Here is a 20,576-nt window from a genome sequence, read left to right as displayed (position 1 = left end):
AGGTTAAAAATGCGGAAGGTAAAAATTGGATAAATTCAATGGAAAAGAAGCATAGTGTAGAACTATATCGATACTGGAAACAGCAGATCAGGAAGGAAGCGTTTTATGATAACTCAAGAGGCAGTGCCCTACTCTTTGAAGCTAGATCAGGATGTCTTAGAACGCGTAGCTATAAAAAGAAATTTAACGAAGAAGAAGACACATGTACTGTGTGTGGTAAATATGTAGAGACGATGGAACACCTCATACTAGAATGTGATGGTATCAATCCCGATGTCGATGCGGCCACAGTCACCCTTCCTGAGGCCCTAGGGTTCAGAGATGATAGTCATGTAAATAAATATGTGGTGGAAATTAGCAAAAGGCGATTGGAGGATTGGTGGCTCAAAAGCAGAGAGGTGACATAAGGTTAAAAGGGTAGGAAGACGTATTTAAAAAAAATCGAGAAATTCAATAACACACAACACAGATAAAAATAAAAGGCAAAATAAAAATCTGAGCATGGTGGCAACTGCCATCGCCCCGTTTCAAAGGGGACGCTCCTACCTTCCATCCATCCATCCATGCGGACCGTGGCCGAGCTTGAGGAAGAAAAAGAAAGGAGCGCCAAACTGGAAAGGCGACTCGACGCGCTGGAGACGCGGGCAGCGGAGAAGGTCGGGCCAGGACAACAAAGTGCTGGCAAAAACTCAGAAAGTAGGGTAGAACCTACAGGCGAAGTGGGAGGCAGGGAGCCAGAGCAAGCCGTCCTCAGCTCGCCGCCGGTGAAACGGCGTAGCCTTGAAACGGCCTTGCTTAGTAACTCAGGGGACCAATTGCAATGCATGCTCACTGACCTGGAGAGGCAAAGCAGAAGAGTGGGTCTAAAAATTGATATGCAGAAAACTAAAGTAATGCTTAACAGTCTCGGGAGAGAACAGCAATTTACAATAGGCAGCGAGGCACTGGAAATCGTAAGGGAATACATCTACTTAGGGCAGGTAGTGACGGCGGATCCGGATCATGAGACGGAAATAATCAGAAGAATAAGAATGGGCTGGGGTGCGTTTGGCAGGCGTTCTCAGATTATGAACAGCAGGTTGCCATTATACCTCAAGAGAAAAGTATATAATAGCTGTGTCTTACCAGTACTCACCTACGGGGCAGAAACCTGGAGGCTTACGAAAAGGGTTCTACTCAAATTGAGGACGACGCAACGAGCTATGGAAAGAATAATGATAGGTGTAACGTTAAGGGATAAGAAAAACGCAGATTGGGTGAGGGAACAAACGCGAGTTAATGACATCTTAGTTGAAATCAAGAAAAAGAAATGGGCATGGGCAGGACATGTAATGAGGAGGGAAGATAACCGATGGTCATTAAGGGTTACGGACTGGATCCCAAGGGAAGGGAAGCGTAGCAGGGGGCGGCAGAAAGTCAGGTGGGAGGATGAGATTAAGAAGTTTGCAGGGACGGCATGGCCGCAATTAGTACATGACCGGGGTTGTTGGAGAAGTATGGGAGAGGCCTTTGCCCTGCAGTGGGCGTAACCAGGCTGATGATGATGATGATAGTGAAGCTGCACAACGCGCCTTGAGTGAGGCGACGCAGCAGCCACAGGGGCGCCAGTGGGCGCACAGGGAAGGGCAGCGGACACAGGCTGCAGTCGAACGGTTTGCACGTAGAAGGGTCCTGGTGATAAGGGACTCCAATGTGGGGAGGGCCGAACAGGGCGTGATGGCGAGAGTGAAGGCAGACGGGCGAGTACAGATGGAGGCGCAAGCGGGCGAGGGCATGGCGGAAGCAATGACCAAGGCGCGGGAAGTAGTTGGGGTCAGCACGAAGAGCGACAGCTTGGTCATTATGCATTCTGGGCTCAATGACGTGCTTAAGGGGAGAAGCCAGGACCTTGAGAGGCACATTGAGACTGGGCTGAGTAAGCTTAGAGAGGCCTCCGGGAGGGTGCATGTGACCATATGCACTATCCCAGAGGTCCAGGGCCAGGCTTACCAGGTAGAAAGGAGGGTGGTTGAGGCCAATCGGGTCATTAGGAGTCTGAGTGGACGACTCGGGTACAGCGTGATGGAGGTCAACAGGGACGTGTACGGAACCGGCTTCCGGCCTTTTGTGCAGGAAGGCATTCACTACAGTGGTGCCACTGGCCAAAGAATAGGGGGCAGTATGGGTCGCCAGGCAACAGCTTTTTTAGGGGGACCTAGAGCCCTGAAAGAAGCAGTGTAGGCGTGGACGATTCGAGGCAGGAGCCACAAACACGCAAACATCGGTACTGTAGGAGAGGTGACAGGAATAAGCGCAAGAGCCAAATTAAGTCAGACATAGGGTTCATTAACATGCAAGGTGGCAGAAATAGGCTAAAATGGGAGGAAATCAAAGAACAACTAAGACAGGAGAACTTAATGGTTTATGGGTTTGTAGAGACACATCATAGGGACATGGAACAACCGCCCTGTAACCCTGATTATGCATGGAAATACTGCAACAGAGTGCAGGGTAGCAGAAAGGGTGGGGCAATTGGAGCACTCATTCATAAAAATACAAATTGGCAAAGGGTCAATCAGGAATGCAAGGAGCATTTATGGCTAAAAGGAAAAGTAGCAGGGGCGAAAACACTTCTAGGCTTTGTATACCTTTGGACAGGATCAAATGTTAAAGAGGAAAACAAAAAAATGTTGGACTGTATAGCAGCGGACATCAATGAGCTAGGAAAAGGATGTGAAGTAATTGTATTAGGAAACATGAATGCGCATGTTGAAGATATGGATGGGTACACAGACTCCACAGGTAACATGCTGCTGGATATGTGTGAGAGGCTTAACTTAGTTGTCTGTAACTCTACTGAAAAGTGTGACGGGATCATAACATGGGAGGTAGGGGGTCGACACTCGACAATAGATTATGCGTTAATGTCACATAGGATGTACGATAGATTAGGAGCCATGATTATAGATGAACAGGGCTCCAGAAGTATAGGTAGCGACCACAAACGTATCGAGTTGAGTTTTAAGAGGGAAACTAAAGCACGAACGACGCGCGAGGAAACGCGAGATGTGATTTTTTACTCAGAAGGCCAAGTGGAAATAGCGGCCAAACAAATTGAAGAGGAAATATCAGAGGGTACTGAAACTGATTGGACTTACCCAAAGTTAATGAGACTATTTGAGCGTGAGCTAGGTAAGGCGCGAGTCAGGAAAACTAGGCAAGGGATACGAAAACTCAAGAGCTGGTGGGATGAAGAGGTTAAGAAGGCCATAAAGAAATGTCAGGAAGCCTCCAGGGAACACAGGTATTCCAAAAGTAAGGGAGAACCTGAAGCAGAAGTAGAGAGGAAATGAGTAAACTACATAAAATGCAAAAGGGAAGCATCCTATTTGATCAACGAGAAAATCAAGACAAAAGGGTCCCAATGGCTGTCAAAAATAAGCAATAAAAAAGATAAACAGGCAGCTAGAAAATTCTGGCACCATCTGAACTCCTTGGGTAATAGGACAAGCCTAGAGCAGAGGTATATAGTAACAGCTCAAGGTACTCGGTTAGAAGGAGAGGAGGCAATGGAGCATATAGGAACCATGATGAGGGAAAAATTTACAAAACAGAGAAATGGTACATGCAGTATGTCGGAGAGGGATAGCCCGGTCAACCCACTGCTTTCGCTTGGACAAAAAGAGTGGGAAAGGGCTGAGAAGAGGGTACCAAGTAGCACATCGGCAGGCCCCGATGGTATTCCAATTACGTTAATAAAGAAATTGGGCCCGAAATCTAAGAAAGCATTGAGGGAGGTGGTGAGCAAAATGCTAGTGGATGGTAAAGTACCTGACAAATGGAGGCTAAGTAGGATGAGAATGATATATAAGGGAAAGGGGGACAAAGCTGACATAAATAACTACCGGCCTATAACAGTGACGTCACTGGTTTGCAGGGTGGTTATGCAGATTATAAAGGACAGACTGCACGCATGGGTAGAGAACGAGGGGGTATTTGGAGAGCTACAAAATGGGTTCCGGAAGCATAGGAGGCTAGAAGACAATCTGTTCTCGCTAACACAGTGCATTGAAATAGCTGAAAAGGAACACAGACCCCTATGGCTGGCTTTTTTGGACATCAAGGGAGCCTATGACAGTTGGTGCACTTGGGTCGCAAGCCCCAAGGGTAGCATTGGCCTGGCGGCCTGGGGCACAACTGGAAGCATCCAAAGGTCCCGGCAAAGCATGAGTCGACTGCTAACAGAACAACTTGTTTGTTCTAGCATCGCAAAAGAGCGGCCGGTCAGGTCGACCAAAGTGGAGAGACGGGAGAGCACGTTACTTGACAGAAGAAATCGGAGCCTCTTTCTTGGCGTCCGGGGGCAGCTGCTTTTATACTCTCGGAGCTGAGGGCAAGAAGGAACGGCTCTGGATGGGGCGCACGTGACGGTGGGGCACGGACATGCTGAGAGACACGTTGAGACTAGAAGGTGACGCATCCGCCGGGCCGGCGCCGGTCAGACCTCCTCGCTTCACAGTTGGGGAGCTCCTCTCCCCGGCTGCCGCGCTTTGACAAGCGTGGGCACCAACATGCACACACACACACACACGCACACACGAAGACACGTGGCATTGAAACATGCCTGGACGTGCTTGGCGGGGAGGCGTTGCGGCAGCGCTGAACGGGCCAAAATGTCCGCCGCTTTGAACAAAGCCCCGGCGTCCGTTGCATCCGCGCCGGCTATACCGCGCGTCGTAGGCGAAACGTAACAGACCGCCCCGCCGGGAGAAGGAGATCCCGATGGTCAGGGGACTGCATCCGCTGTCCGGAGGGATGTCGCTCGATGATGCTCATAACCGAAGTCGGTCGTCCTTCGGCGTTTCTTGAGCGCCGCGCACAGAGAAGGCCTCGTTCTCACGTTCAAGTTCACACAGGACACTGCAAAGTGACTTCGGGAGAGTTGCCATTTTTCTCTCGTTCGCAGCAAGCGTTAGAACTATGCCGAAACTCAACCGCTCAGTCAGCAAGCACGAAACAACCCTCACTAAGCCATGCCAGGCTCTTTCCCCTTTTATACTACTGCCTAGTTCCTTACAGTAGTCTAGCAGCACCCAGAACGCGTCCACAAATTGGAAAATTGCACTAGAAAGCACGTCATCACTTTGAAACACTAAACAAAAGCAATATGTTAAAAAAATCCTGCCTCAGGAAGAAAACATCAGTAACAAAGAACTTTGAGGCTGATTCCTACGTTAGGGGCCTCGACTTAAGCCATCGGCGTTACCGTTGAGACTCCCCTTTTTGTAATGCACCTCAAAGGAATATTGTTGCAAAGCGAGGCTCCAGCGCAGGAGGCGGCCATTTGTGGAAGAGATGGTCTGCAGCCATTGGAGAGGGCAGTGATCCGTCTCGAAGCATGCGAAGCGGAGACCGCAGCGAGCGACTGTACACCAGCTCAGCTGGCGAAAACCCTATAGCCGCATGCGGCGCGGTCCTCAATGCAAACGTCACCCTAGGCAGACACAGCTCCCAGTCAGTTTGTTGTTCAAAACACAATGCTCTCAACACGCGCTTCATGACGGAGTGGAGCTTCTCAACGGAATTCGACTGTGGGTGGTACACTGAGCTGTGTAACAGCTTTACCCCGCACCTTTCGAGAAAGGCTGTCGTCAAAGCGCTAGTAAACACTGTGCCCTGATCTGACTGGATTTCCGCAGGAAAACCAACTCGCGCAAATATGGACAGTAGTGCATTGACTATCTCAAATGAACTGAGTTCTTTAAGCGGCACTGCTTCAGGGAACTTTGTCACAGTCAAAGTGTGTCTGTACCCCGTGGTTGTTACCGGCAAAGGTACCACTGTATCAATAACGAGCCGTCTAAAAGGCTCCGTGATGATAGGTACCAACTTCAACGGCGCCCTCGATTTGTCCCCTGGTTTGCCAACCCGCTGGCAGGTGTCACATGTCCTCACAAAGTGTTCTGCGTCACGAAAACACCCTGGCCAATAGTACTCTTGCAAGAGACGGTCCTTAGTCTTCTTAACGCCTAGGTGTCCGGACCACGAACCCCCATGCGACAAGCGCAACAGATCCTGACGGTAGCACTGAGGCACGATCAGCTGATCGAACTCCACTCCCCTGCGGTCTAGATATTTCCGGTACAGGACCCCACCTCTTTCCACAAAACGAGCATTTTTCTTGGCGATACCTTCCTTGACATTGCAGCGCATGTTTTCTAGGCTGCCATCCTTTTTTTGCTCGGCTATCAAAGCCGACCGGCTGACTTTTAGCAACCTATTAAGTCCATCTGACGTAGGCGCGATGAGCAAATCTGCAGATAGCTCTTCTAACATTCCCGTGTCGGGCATTTCCTCTCCAGTATCTGGTGCCTTCAACGCTACAGGCTCAATTTTATTCAGTTCGGACGTGCTCTGAATATCAGCTTGCTGTGCCTCCGACCCTTTCTCATTGTTCGACAACGTCGGCTCCGCAACTACCGCCTTTGCAGCGAGCTCCCGAACTCTCGATCTGGTTAAGGCCTGAACGCTAGCCTCACCAAACAAAAGCCCCTTCTCGCGCAGGAGGTGATCGGACCTGTTCAAAAATAGGTACGGGTACTGGGGGGGCAGCATAGATGACACTGCGGCCTCCGTCTCAAGTGCTCCGAAAGGTCCTTCAATAAGCACTTTTGCTACGGGCAGACACACGCTATGAGCTTCCACAGCTTGCTTGATCCATGTGCACTCGCCCGTGAACATATCGGGTTCTACGTAAGAGGGGTGAACTACATCCATTGTAGCTGCGGAATCACGAAGCACTCGGCACTCTTTCCCGTTCACGAGGAGGTCTCGCATGTAAGGCTCGAGAAGCTTCATGTTCTCGTCAGTGCTGCATAATGACAAAAACACGACTTTTGTTTTTGTTTCTGGACACTGCGCCGAAAAGTGACCCGGCTTCTGGCACGTATAACAAACGTGCGCTTGCCTCGTCTTGAACCGCTTTCTGCGTTCGGCTTCGGCTGCCGCCGTCTCCTTACGTTCGGACGGACACTGCGCCGAAAAGTGACCCGGCTTCTGGCACGTGTAACACACGCACGCTTGCCTCGTCTTGAACCGCTTTCTGCGTTCGGCTTCGGCTGCCACCGTCTCCTTACGTTTGGTCGGACTGCTTTCACTCGCATCCGCACTACGTGTGTCCCCCCTTGCTCTCATGGGTGTGAACTTCGGCCTCTCAAACTTGGAGCCAAATTTATCCTTTTGACCGTCCTTAGCTCCGCGAGCCCGACGCGTCACAAACTCCTCGGCTAGCTCAGCGGCTTTAGCCACCGTACAAACGTCTGGCCTATCCAAGACCCAGTACCGCACGTTCTCAGGTAACCGACTAGAAAACTGTTCCAGCCCGAAACACTGCAGAACTTCTTGTGGTCACCAAACGCTTTCTCTTCTTTGAGCCACTCCTGCATGTTTGACATAAGCCTGTAGGCAAACTCTGTATATGACTCACTTCTGCCTTTCTCATTTTCCCGAAACTTCCGACGGAACGCCTCCGCTGACAGCCTGTACTTTTTTAGCAGACTCGATTTCACTTGGTCGAAATCCTCTGCCTCCTCTCTCTTCAAGCGAGCGACTACGTCGGCCGCTTCGCCGGGTAACAAAGTGAGCAATCGCTATGGCCACGTTTCCCAAGAGAACCCCTGCTTCTCGCACGTTCGCTCAAAGTTAACCAGGAACAAACCAATGTCCTCTCCAAGCTTAAACGGCCGCATCAGTTCAGTCATTTTGAACGATACTCATTCTCCTGCACCGTGTGCCTGACTTCCATTACGAGCGCGTTCCATCTCTATCTCGAGACGCTTCATTTCCAAAGCGTGTTGACGGTCGCGCTCCTCCTTTTCTTTCTCTTTTAGCTCTTTTTGCGTCTTTCTCTCCTCAGTGGTCTCAAGGCATTCCGACAGCTCGTCATCCTCAGCTTCTAACTCAAGAATAGCTCTTAGCAGTTCTGGTTTTCTGAGTTTGTCTGAGACATCCAGACCCAACTCTCTTGCAAGCTCCAGCAATTTCGGTTTGCGCAACGACTTCAAATCCATGGCTGCTCTGAATGCTGCTTTCTCTACTGCCTACTATTGTCTTGCTGCAAACTAACCCGGCAGCAATGACAACCACAATTACCAGCTCTGTTTCTGACACTAACAAAAGCCTGGCAAAACTCAGAAGAAGAAAGTCCCGCACTCACCAAACCTTGCAGCCAAGAATTCAGCGCAGTCGTTCCACTGCAGGCAACCAGTCATCACACCGGGCTCGTTGCACTGCTCCCGGATGGTCGTTGGGCTGCTCAGCATACAGTCAACTGTATATCTTCGCTGCTGTCCTCCGTTGTCGCGATCTCACCGCTGGCACCAGTTGTTGCATCTGGGTCGCAAGCCCCAAGGGTAGCATTGGCCTGGCGGCCTGGGGCACAACTGGAAGCATCCAAAGGTCCCGGCAAAGCATGAGTCGACTGCTAACGGAACAACTTGTTTATTCTAGCATCGCAAAAGAGCGGCCGGTCAGGTCGACCGAAGTGGAGAGACGGGAGAGCACGTTACTCGACAGAAGAAATCGGAGCCTCTTTCTTGGCGTCCGGGGGCAGCTGCTTTTATACTCTCGGAGCTGAGCACAAGAAGGGCGCACGTGATGGCGGGGCACGGACACGCTGAGAGACACGTTGAGACTAGAAAGTGACGCATCCGCCGGGCCGGCGCCGGTCAGACCTCCTCGCTTCACAGTTGGGGAGCTCCTCTCCCCGGCTGCCGCGCTTTGACAAGCGTGGGCACCAGCATGCACACACACATACACGCACACATGAAGACACGTGGCATTGAAACATGCCCGGACGCGCTTGGCGGGGAGGCGTTGCGGCAGCGCTGAACGGGCCAAAATGTCCGCCGCTTTGAACGAAGCCCCAGCGTCCGTTGCATCCGCGCCGGCTATACCGCGCATCGTAGGCAAAACGTGACACAGTGTACTTCAAGAGGGCTTGTGGGGCATTCTGGAAAGTTTAGGAGTGCAAGATGGAGTAACCAATTGCTTAAAAGATGTCTATAAATGTAACCGGGTGATTATACAATGGGAAAATCAGGTTTCGGAGCCTGTAATGATTCGGCGGGGGCTTAGGCAGGGGTGCCCATTGTCACCTCTGATGTTTATGCTGTACCTACAAGGTTTAGAGGCCAAAACACTGCAAAGCGGACTCGGCTTCAACCTATCATTATTCAAACAAGGAAAATTGATTGAACAGTCATTACCAGGACTGATGTACGCGGATGATATTGTATTTATGGCTGACAATGCAAAAGATCTGCAGGAATTAATGGACATATGTGGTACAGAAGGAGACAGATTAGGCTTGAAGTTTAGCAAAGAAAAATCAGCAGTCATGATTTTTAATGATAACATTTGCGGCGAGCATAAGATACAGGAGGCCACGCTGGAGATAGTCGATAAATACAAGTACCTTGGGGTGTGGTTAAATAATGGCATTGAGTATCTGACAGAGTACGAAAAATATCTAACGACTAAAGGTAACAGAAGTGCAGCGATTATGAAGAGTAGGGCACTGTGGAACTACAATAGGTACGAGGTAGTACGAGGGATATGGAAGGGGGTAATGGTACCAGGCCTGACTTTTGCCAATGCAGTTCTATGTATTAGAACAGAGACCCGGCAACAGTTGGAAATTAGGCAACGTGGTGTGGGTAGGCTCGCTCTGGGAACACATGGCAAGACACCAAATCTTGGAGTGCAGGGGGATCTGGGATGGTCTTCTTTCGAGGGCAGAGAGGCTAGTAGCAAGATAGCATTTGAGGAGCGATTGAGAAAAATGGGGGAACTTCGGTGGGCTAGGAAGGTTTTCAGCTACTTATACACGAGGAATGTTGACACGAGGTGGAGGAAGCGAACTAGAAAATTGACAAGCAAATACTTGGGCAGTAGCGGGGGGACAAGTAAGGAATCATCTGTCAAGAAAAAGGTTAAGGAGACAGAGAGGGGTATGTGGAGTACAGAGATGCAAACCAAATCGGCATTGGAGACATACAGGACGTTTAAGCAAGAAATAGCCAAAGAAAATATTTACGATAACTCTAAGGGAAGATCATTGTTGTTTGAAGCCAGGACAGGTGTACTGCGGACTAAAACGTACCGAGCCAGATACCAGGAGATAGATTTGGTGTGCGAGGCGTGTGTAGAGGAGGAGGAAACGGCTGAACACCTGATACTTGCTTGTAAACGACTTCACCCTGCAGTTGAACCTAACGGGGAACTATTCAAAGCTTTGGGTTTTAAGGACAGTGAAAGTAGAATAGACTTTGAACAGGTAGAAATAACTAAACGGAGACTATCTGATTGGTGGATAATATCAACGCAAAAGTAAAGGAGTAAATACATAGGTATGCATGCATATAGAACCATTAAAGGCTAGGTGGCGCACGCCGCCGCCGCCCGATTCAAAGGGTTGAGCCTCAATCATCCATCCATCCATCCATTTGTTTTCATGTCACGAAAAGTTAAACAACATTAAAACCATTTAAAAGCACTATTTCTTTTATGTTTGTTTATACATTAAAAAAAATTGGCTGAAGGCTTAGCTTGGTTAAGCCTGGAAGATTGCGAAGCAATACCCTTGGCTGCGCCTTGGTTCGGCTGATGGTGTGGACATGGTGGCCCTTTGTCACGGAGGAAGGAAACTAAGGAGAGGCCCTGACGTCACTCTTTGTGAAGCTAGAGTGAAGCCGGAAGTTGGCGTTGCTCATGGCGTTGCTCCGCCTATCGGGCCAGCTCTCCTCTCTCGTCTACATTTCTCGCGAAACCACACCACGCTGCGCGCAACCGTGCTGCTCGGACCCGCGCGCTCCGCAGCAATACTAAGCAATCGTTAGCACAATTCCGCGAAAAAGGGCAAAATTTCGCGCGGATATTCCTTCGTCCGTAGCTATTGATGTGGCGCGGTACGTTGCGTACAGCATTGCATGCGCGTTCATTTCACGAATTTTAGTTCCTCCTGTCCCACCTGGCCACAGCAACATCCGGGAGAGCACGGTCCAGATAACGCAGCGCGACAAAACACGAAGACCAACGCAAACCTGCCCGCACGGCGCCTTTGCCACGGTACGAAACCTACAGAGCAACACGTGTGAGCGCACAGAACCAAAACAAAGCCGCCATTGTAGCCCGCAAGGCGTGGCCGCTATTCCAAAAAAATTAAAAATCAGCAAAAAAGAGGAGAATGTACTACGTCACTTCCTCCACACTTTTCTCCTAGCGCGCGGAGGGTGTAGGGCCTCTCCTCAGTTTCCTTCCTCCATGTGGCTATACATCATCCGACATAGCGCAAGGCAGCGTGCCGACCACTGCGAGGAGCCAAGCTGTAGCCCCATTTATCCTCCTAGCGTGACGTCACACCAGCGAGCGCCCTCTCTCGGTAGCGCTGCAGCAGCGGCGCGCAAGGCTTCGCCTCCACCATCGATCATAGAGTTTCTCACTACATTACCTAGAGGGAAATCTGGCGCTGCTGCGCTGTAGTATGCATGGGAATGCCGGTATATTGTGACTTCAGATTGGCATCGTTCTCGGAGACACACGACACCTTGAAGACGCGCTTGGCAAGTACCGTTCTGTCTGTCACAATGATTCATTTTCTACTAAAACAGCACGTGAAAAGCTGTTTTAGCTTTATTATTACGCAAAAACATGTTTTGTTTTACTATGAGAACTTGTTATTACGTGTACGATTATATAATACGTAAAAAGTATCAGCGAGCCGCTAAAGTTGGAGGATAGACGACAAGGTTCGCGCTCGCTTTGAAACAGTTTGTCATCTGTTCTTGCTTTTCTTCGCTTGGTCATGCATTGTAGGTGAGTAAAGATGTAATATGCGTGAATGGAAACATTTTATGAAGATTTTACTTTGAGAACGCGTTATTTGTGTAGCCAAATCCACGTTTTAGACGAAGCCTCTTACAACATTAGCCAACACGAGCCTCGCAGACATATATACCGTCATTCCCATGTAGGCACGGTGCCCCCTTAAGAAATTCCCATAGACGGTGGCGCCAGATTACCCTCTAGGTGTTATAGTGAGAAAATCTATGCCATCGATGCCGCGAGCTGGGGCCCCGTCTCTCGGTCTGGCATGACGTCACACCAGCGAGCGCCCTCTCTCGGTAGCACCGCAGCAGCGGCGCGCAAGGCTTCGCCTCCACCATCGATGCCGCGAGATGGGGCCCCGTCTCTCGGTCTGGCGTGATGTCACACGGTCACGTGACGGGCAGCTGTGTAAGGAGGCGCCACAACCACCGATGGGCCGAAAGTGCAAGCAGTATTGCTTTCGCAGTAAAATTTGTTTATACATTGCCATACACATATGTTTAGCTTTTAAGTTGTTGAATAGCGAAACTGCGGCAACGTTTGTGCCGCTCGATGCGGCTGCCGTTTTGGTGTGTGTTCGCACATGTCAAGCGGCAAAAAAACTTTATTGAATAATGAATAACACTCATATATAGTATTTTTAGAGCATTTGGTTTGATTTGTTCTTTCTAACCATGAGTACGAGCACACTGTGAACGAGACGGCATGTTCGCGCTGTTTCCGCTTCCGTTGCTCAAAGGCCATCGAGATTTCGATACAGTTGTGGAGTGCTCCGTTGACTCGATAGACTATTGACTCGATGGCCTTCGAAACCGCCCGTGTGGCAGCTCGAACTTGACCTTTGAGTCAATTGACTATCGGTTGGAAGGCCTTCCAAACGCCCGTGTGACACGGGTATTAGTAAGCTGAAACCGGAACTGCTGTAGAGCCACTCTATCGAACCGGGCAGAAACGATGATGATGAGCGGGGATTTGCAGTAGCGCCACTTCGTGGGGCAGCAAAGAGGCTCCGTTCAATACAAAAATGTTGTTCAGCAAGTCGAACCATGCAGTGATCAAAGTCGGTGCATGGTGCTCTCGATCGAATTGGCTCAAGGAGTGTCCGAAAAATCAGACGAGAGGTTGCACGGTGTCCGAACTTTCGGCAGTTGTTATACATTATGGTCTATGGGGAGAGTGGCGGTGCCGTGAAGCAGACCGAATAATCGAGCATGTCCGAATTTTTGGAGTCCGAAAAATTGGTCGGCGACTGTATAGCCCTCTCATTACATGAGCGCGCATCCCTGAAAGAGGTGGCAGAGCAGTACTGCAGGCTCCTTTCCAGCGGGGCACAACCTTCTCGGCAAATTGCAATTCATCAGCCTAGTCCATCTCGAGCTGCCCTTCCTGACTTAGAAGAACCATTCACCATCGAAGAGCTCACGGCAGCAATCGGCAACGTAAACAAGCGATCATCACCTGGCCATGATGGTGTGAGTTGTGAAACGCTTGCAAATCTATGCCACACATCTCGCCTACGCCTTCTGGAGTACTACAACGCCTCATTGGGGGGGGGATAACTGGGAAGGTTCCTAAGGAATGGAAGCTTGCGAAAGTTATTCCTATATTGAAGCCAGGGAAGCAGCCGACAAATTACGCCTCCTTCAGACCCATATCTCTGCTCAGCTGCGAGGGGAAGCTATTTGAGAACTGAAGAGGAATTGGTCTGTGGAAACACACCTACAACTTTATTTTTGGACATTAAGGCAGCATATGATTCGGTCTATCATAGAGCAATACTTGACGCTTTGGAAACGCTTGGTCTTGGAGGACGGCTTTACGCATGGATTGAAGACCATCTTCGAGGACGGCAACTTTTCATGTGTACACCGAAGGGCCCCATAGTGCTTTATGCCGTCGAGAAGGGAGTGCCACAAGGGGCTGTATTAAGCCCGGCATGTCTCCCTCTTGAGGTGTTATCTTCTCAGGAGACACTTCGAATTCACCTACGCCACGTTAGTCATACGAAAACTCACTTTTTAAAGGATATTTCTAGAACCCGTGCTACATCTAGCTTTGAGCAGGCCGTCGGAAGCACATCTATTTCGATTCCTGCTCAGGCGTCACAAATTATGCCACGAAACATTTCACCATGGACACTGTCCCCATTGGAAATCATGCCGTATATCCCTGGAATCAGTGCGAAAAAGAAAATGCCTCAAGCAGCGACTTATCAGGTAGCTTTGGAATATATGCACCAAGAATATGCAGCCGCAACGCACATTTTCACAGATGGCTCTACAACTCCACATCGCTCATCGTGCGGACTTTTTGTTCCCTCTACAGGGCAATGATTCTCGTTTCGTCTTGAGCGAGCGACCTCATCTACTTCAGCGGAGCTATACGGCATTAAAGGGACACTAAAGGTTAATATTAAGTTAACATGGAATGTTGAAATACCATCCCAGAAACCTTCAAATGCTTGTTTCATGCAAAGAAAAGACTTATTTTAAGAGAAAATTCGTTCTGAAGCGTCCGCATACCTCTAGCGCAGTTCAAATTGCCTGCCCTCCGATCGAGGAGTGGTGACATCATGGTCTCATAGTGACGTTGCGCCGTCAATGAGTAAAACGGCGCTACAGCTTTTCTGCGCAAAACGCAAACACATGGCCAGAAACACAGTCAAGACAGAGCCGACAGCAGCGCGAAAGCGGAACTATGGTGGCTAGCGGAAGGGAAAGCACACGACGATAAGCTGGTAATTTTATGACGCCAACTTCGGCGCTCGTTGCAATGGACGACCCTGACAACGACACATTGGTTCACGATGCTCGGCTTGACTTCAGCGATTTAAGCACTGATGAACGTGACCTGCTGCTGAGGGCTTGCGCTGCCGGCGTCGTTGCGTACTACTATGATGGCGGCCTGTTTTGAAAGGCACTCCAGACGACTTCAGTAAGTCGGCGTTGAACTCGCAATCCTCTGGACGAAAGTGCAGCGAGCACACTACGTGATTTTTCGGCTCTTTGCCAGCGCGCTGTGGCAGAGGTACGGCACTTAACCACTTCGAACGGAGAGGTTCACCCGTTGGCACACAGTAATAAGTAACGTTGGATTTACTGCTACAGCTCTCCCTTGGCCAAGTTCCGCGGACCGTTCGCACATCCCACGACATCACATGGACATGGCATTCTCACTGCTTGTTCCAAATGCAAGTTTCGCGAGCCAGCAGGACCACTGCAGCACAACACGATAACGAAACAACTGAAACTCCAAAGTGCGCGTGGTGCAAAGTCGAGTGTGCAGAGTCGAGTGAAAACGGAACCTCTCGATCACCCATACTACTCAAGGGTAACGTCAAAATGTTATTTTTTCTTAGACTCGAATAGAAGTAGACAAGTATAATTTTCTTCCGTTTTATAATCTAATGACATTATCTTTTTAATACGAGTAGTTGAGTACTAGTGGCATAAATTATGATGAGGAGTGCCTTCGTCATCGGGCTAGTACCGGAATGTCACTGGGGAGTCTCAATTCGTGTCATGCATTTACCTCAACTAAAGCTCTGTTCGCGATTACATTGATGCCTTAAAAGTTCTAGAGCATTGCTTTATCACTTTAACTTGACTTCATAGTAACCTTTAGTGTCCCTTTAAGGAGGCCCTTGTGTATGTACTTCGACAGCAGCCGCCATTTTCACGGATTCAAAAGCAGCCCTACAAAGTATGTGGAACAGGCACAAGCGTTGTAATAATCAACCTGCAGCATTTGACATTGCTTATCTTCACCACAAGGCTAAGATTGCTGGGCATTACATCAAGTTCCAGTGGATACCTGGCCATGACGGCATTTCGGGAAATGAAAGAGCGGATGAAGCTGCCAGAAAAGGCCTCCAATACTGCAATTTCAAAAGAACATTTTTTACAAAAGCCGACGGTTCAAACATGGCAAGAAAATATGCCTATCAAGAAAAAGACCGCATCTGGAATCTGCCCAAGAGTCCCCAAGATAACTTTCTGCGTTACATTGACCCAGAAATGAGACCGAAAATGCCATGACCACTTCCTCGACACTTAGAGACATTGTAACATCGCCTTCGACTGAATGTGTCATGCACGAACAATTATCTGTACTGCATAGGGCTTACCACTAACCCATACTGTGATATCTGTCGCAACTTAGAGACAATGGAGCACATATTACTAGAATGCCCCGCGTACTGCAACGAAAGACAAGTTTTTGAGCAACAAATGGACATGATTTGCCACAAACTGTTAACATTACCGAGCATCTTAGGCCCAATGCCTGGCCCTTCAAAACAGCGGCAGGTTTTGTATTTATTGTTCAAATACCTGTCAGAAATTGGTCTAATAGAAAAGCTTTAAAGATTGCACACTTCATATACAAAAGCCTAAATTTACCCGCCATGTCACCTGTAAATATTAGTTTCATATTTCATATTTATTTTTATTCTCTTATTCTTCCACTCTCCTCTGGAATCTTTTAATACCATTCCCCATCCCTATACAGAGTAGCATGTCAGCAGTTATATACACGCCGGCAAAATTCTGTTTTTCTAATAAAGAGCCCCCCCTCTCTCTCTCTCCGACAATATACAGAAATTTCGAGCAGTAGTTTTATCTATTTCTTGGAATACAACTTACAGTTGCAGACACATTGTTTTAAACTGCAGATCCTTGTAGCATGCAAAGTAATGCTGGCTCGAAGAAAGCTATGCACCTGCTATGTCTTCTTGTTATATCTGGTGTGCATGTGTGCAACCATTATGATAGTCATTGCCCCTTCAAACACCGCAATAGCATGGATGCCTGCCCACAATTTGAACCTCTTACTGTGTCGTCAGAATAATTCTGACATACTGTATATCCATACTGCGTATCTCAATAGTTTTGCAATGTTAGACTGTTGAACTCACAATCACTTTTTTTATTGTGAAGCATATTGAGCTACCTTCCCAGGTTTTTTAAATCATCATCGGGGCAGCCACGCAACATCAGCATCCGCCACAACAAGTTGTGTTGTGACGAGGTGTTTCCAGTGTGACATCATACACTCACACTTCTACGATAACTGGAATTTAATATCAGGCATTCTTTATCTCTTACCGGGCACATTGCAGTCAGCTGGTACCTAGGCAGGCTTTTCTCTTGGTGCACTTCAGGCCTTTTCAATAATAAAAAAAAAATATTACTTGTCCCATGGCGGGTTTTGACCGAGTTCCCAGCACAAAAGTCAGTGCTTTGGCCATTAGGCTGCATGCATAGAACAGAATAACAATGTTACCAGTCCTTCGCTCATGCAAGCTAGAGCTTCGAGATGCTTTGTATGGCATTAGATAGCAACAATTTCCTTATAAAAATGAGAGCTCACTATTTCCTTTTATCCTCATGTTGTGACATGTATTGCTTTGAGACAGCATGTGACATGGAACTGCCTTCAGGATCAGCCCAGTCAACTAACTTTGGAAATAGCCCAAATTTAAATTATGGGGTTCTACATGCCAAACACACAATCTGATTATGAGGCACACCATAGTGAAGGACTCCGCAAATTTGGACCACATGGGTTTCTTTAATGTGCACCTAAATCTAAGTACACGAGTGTTTTCACATTTTGCTCCCATCGAAATGCGGCTGCCGTGGCCGAAATTCGATCCCACAACCTCGTGCTTAGCAGCCCAACACTATGGCCACTAAGCAACCACTGGTCAGAAATAGCCCAGGTTGTAAAGGAACAGGTGATAACACTGCTTTGCCGGAGTCAAATGGATCAGTGGTGTCATAGTTGTCACAATCATTGTATTGTCGTGATCTTACTGCTTCATAACACAAAATTTCTTGCCTTACACAAACATGTTGCCCCATCTGGCAACGCTTAGCAAGATCACAAATGATGCTAGATAGCCAGCTTTCTGCAAAATGCTTCTCATAAGATTGATTCCCACAAGTGTGGAATCTGAATAACTTTTAAGTACATTTTTAAAAAAAATTCATTCAATATTAAAATTTATGAGAAACTGCCTCCAGATTGTGTTAGGTGCTAATGCATTGAGTTACTTTCAAATGCAGCAGGGAGCATGTCTGTGCCATGGCCAAGTGGTCATAATACTGGTTTCCGATACTAGGGGTCTGCTTAAAATCCAGCAAGCATCATTGTGTAACCAACCATAAATGTTGTGAGGCATACCATTGGGAGAGAGTATGAAGCTGGACTAGGTCGATTTGTAGCCGACATGGTGAATGATGGGACAAGATGTATAGATGGGACACATTGCCCTGTCCTTCTCACTCCATTGCTCACCGTGTTGCACAGAGCAGTGAGAAATGTGCAGTGATGTTCACTTTCTTTAACACTACATAGCCACATGTGACATGCCATCAATTTTGCATACATGCTGTTCATGCCCCAGGACATCACATTATGCAAAAAAAGAAAATGTGGCTGAGAGAAAGTTTGGCATTATATAACTCTACACTATGCCACATGGTTAGTAGAGACTTTTCAGTCATGGGAAATACATGGTGTGCGGAGTACAGTGTTGAGGTGAATAAACCTTACAGAAAAAGTGGCTTTTGCCAATGAAATGCAATGAAGCAAGGCTACCACCTGTGGCTCTGCTGTGCTGTGCACAGCTACCACACATCACTGTCAGGGCACAGCTGTGGGATATTGCTGTAGCTCTGCTACATATTCACTGTTGCTATCCCGAAGAACGCTTTCGAGACAAAGTGCATGTGGAGAGGATGGGCATACACAACATAATTTGCATCTCTTCGTAATAAACATACCTATGTGCACATCAGATATGTTCAGTGCCAAGCGCCCATATGGCATCATAAAATAGTGCTTCCCGATTATGCAGCTGCTCGTAACTCTTGTCTCCCTCCTTTCAGGTTTGGCAGCTCCGAGGAAGAGACAGCGAGCGCCTCGCATGAGCCACTGCCAGCAGTAACCAGCAGCGGACCGCGTGTCACTTTCCAGACTCCAACAGTGGCCACTTACTCTAGGGTCGGTCTCTTCTGAGTTAAGGGTGTGCGTGTCATTGACTCTATCTACTTTGTTTGCCATATTTCTGCCATGTGCTCACGTGTAGCTGTAGTATCTTCCAACTAAAACTGTACAAGCTTTTTTGTCAACATAACCCTTTGTGCAGCTTTTCAAAACTTTAAGACAGTGTGTAAGGCAATAGAAATAGGTATGCCAGACAAATGAACAAATTTCAGATAATATTTTTTATGGTGGTGCATTAGGAAAGTGGTGATGTGACTTATTCTTTAAACCCGAAAGCTTTATATGTTAGCACTTTAAGCCACACATCCATTTAGAGTCCAAACATTTCATTATGAGTCAGGGTATTTAAAAACTGTGAAAGATCTGACCCAGCAGGTGCTTACTTATGCACTCCAAGGTTTACCTGTCTTGGAGGTTCAATGGCTACGGCATTCTGCTGCCGTGCATGAGGTCGCAGGTTTGATACCGATGGGGCGGAATGGAAAAAGGCTTGTTCATGAGCACTTTGTAAGGAACTACAGGCAAAAGTCCCTCATCGTCTGTGTAGTTTCAGGACATTAAACAGCAGGAGTTGAATTTACTCCTAGTTTTGCCTGAAAATTTGATAGTAATGCAAACAGCGTGCGTCGACTTTCTTTCTTTTTGCAAGGATAAGGAAAAGTCTATGAAACAATGAAGAGCTTCATGTCATACTTCTGTCACCTTGCCATGTGTCTGCAATGTTTTACTATCATAAAAGGAAGTCCAAACATCTTAGAGCTCTGTTACACTTTGACCACCAATTTCATTGTGCAGAAAGCATTATTTTTTTATAAAACTGTTCACAAGTCCTGTTTTACGTTACTCTCACAGGTTTATTCTTCACCACCTTGGAATGCTTGGAGCCCTAAGGCGAGCGCTGGTGACACAATTCCAAAGAGCCCACTTTCTGGGTGCCACGAAATGAGCACCGAGTTGTGATACATGGCCCCAAGAGGAGGCTGGAGCACTGGTTTCCAATCTACTCAGTGGTTGCAGAGAATAGCATACTGCCAAATGACGGAAAGTCTCGTACAACTTCATTTGGGATTACGGTTAAGGAATATGAAACTACCACTATAAGTTTAGGCTACCACAAGTGCTGCAAACATATACCACATTAATTTTCGGTTGGTTTAGCTGCACTAAAAATGAGAATCAGCTGTTTCAATGTATTAAACACAGCAAATTTGTTGTGGGATTCAAGCTGGTATACACATTTAGATGTTCATGCAAATAAGTGTACATCTAAATTATGTTGAAACTCTGTTTCACTAGTGAGTTGTGTGCCTTAAACATGAAATTTAAGGCTCACTAACTTTACTGGCCTTCTAATTTTAGGAGACATACTAAAAAATTGTAATGGGGCATGGATTCAGACAGAAAGGTAAGCCTTCTCCACAGCCATTCCAGGATTCGTACAGGTCTCAGAGACAGAAATTCAAGAATATTCAAGGACTTCCAAGGCCCTGTCAAAACAATGCGTTGGCGGGCTAGTTGGTGTGAATCCATGAATACTTTGTTTTGTGCTAAACAAAGTATTCATGGATTCCCTGTCAAAACATTTAAAGGGTGCACAGCGGTATCACATGTAGCAATTTTTCATTATGACGTTTTCAAACACTATAACTAAACTTAGAGGTAATGAGGTCGGTAAACTTGGCACTTTACTTTGTCATATT

General features: G+C 47.7%; 1 protein-coding gene across 4 annotated transcripts in view; it reads left to right on the top strand.

Moving 5' to 3' along the window:
• Positions 1 to 20,542, top strand: part of LOC142571339 (band 4.1-like protein 4) — a 230,905-nt gene extending 210,363 nt beyond the window's left edge. For 3 of the 4 annotated variants that reach the window (XM_075679609.1, XM_075679610.1, XM_075679608.1), the window contains exons 26-27: positions 18,759 to 18,873; positions 19,729 to 20,542. In XM_075679609.1, coding sequence (XP_075535724.1) covers positions 18,759 to 18,873; positions 19,729 to 19,836 — 223 coding nt within the window. In that variant the 3' untranslated portion in view covers positions 19,837 to 20,542. Of the gene's footprint in view, positions 1 to 18,758; positions 18,898 to 19,728 lie in introns of all 4 variants that reach the window. The other variant, XM_075679612.1, reaches the window with a different exon arrangement.
• The last annotated feature ends 34 nt before the right edge of the window (positions 20,543 to 20,576 follow it).

The sequence above is a fragment of the Dermacentor variabilis genome, chromosome 2 (assembly GCF_050947875.1).
Source record: "Dermacentor variabilis isolate Ectoservices chromosome 2, ASM5094787v1, whole genome shotgun sequence".
NCBI lineage: Eukaryota > Metazoa > Arthropoda > Arachnida > Ixodida > Ixodidae > Dermacentor > Dermacentor variabilis.
Note: the sequence above shows the minus strand (reverse complement) of the source record. Positions and strands in the feature narration are given on the sequence as shown.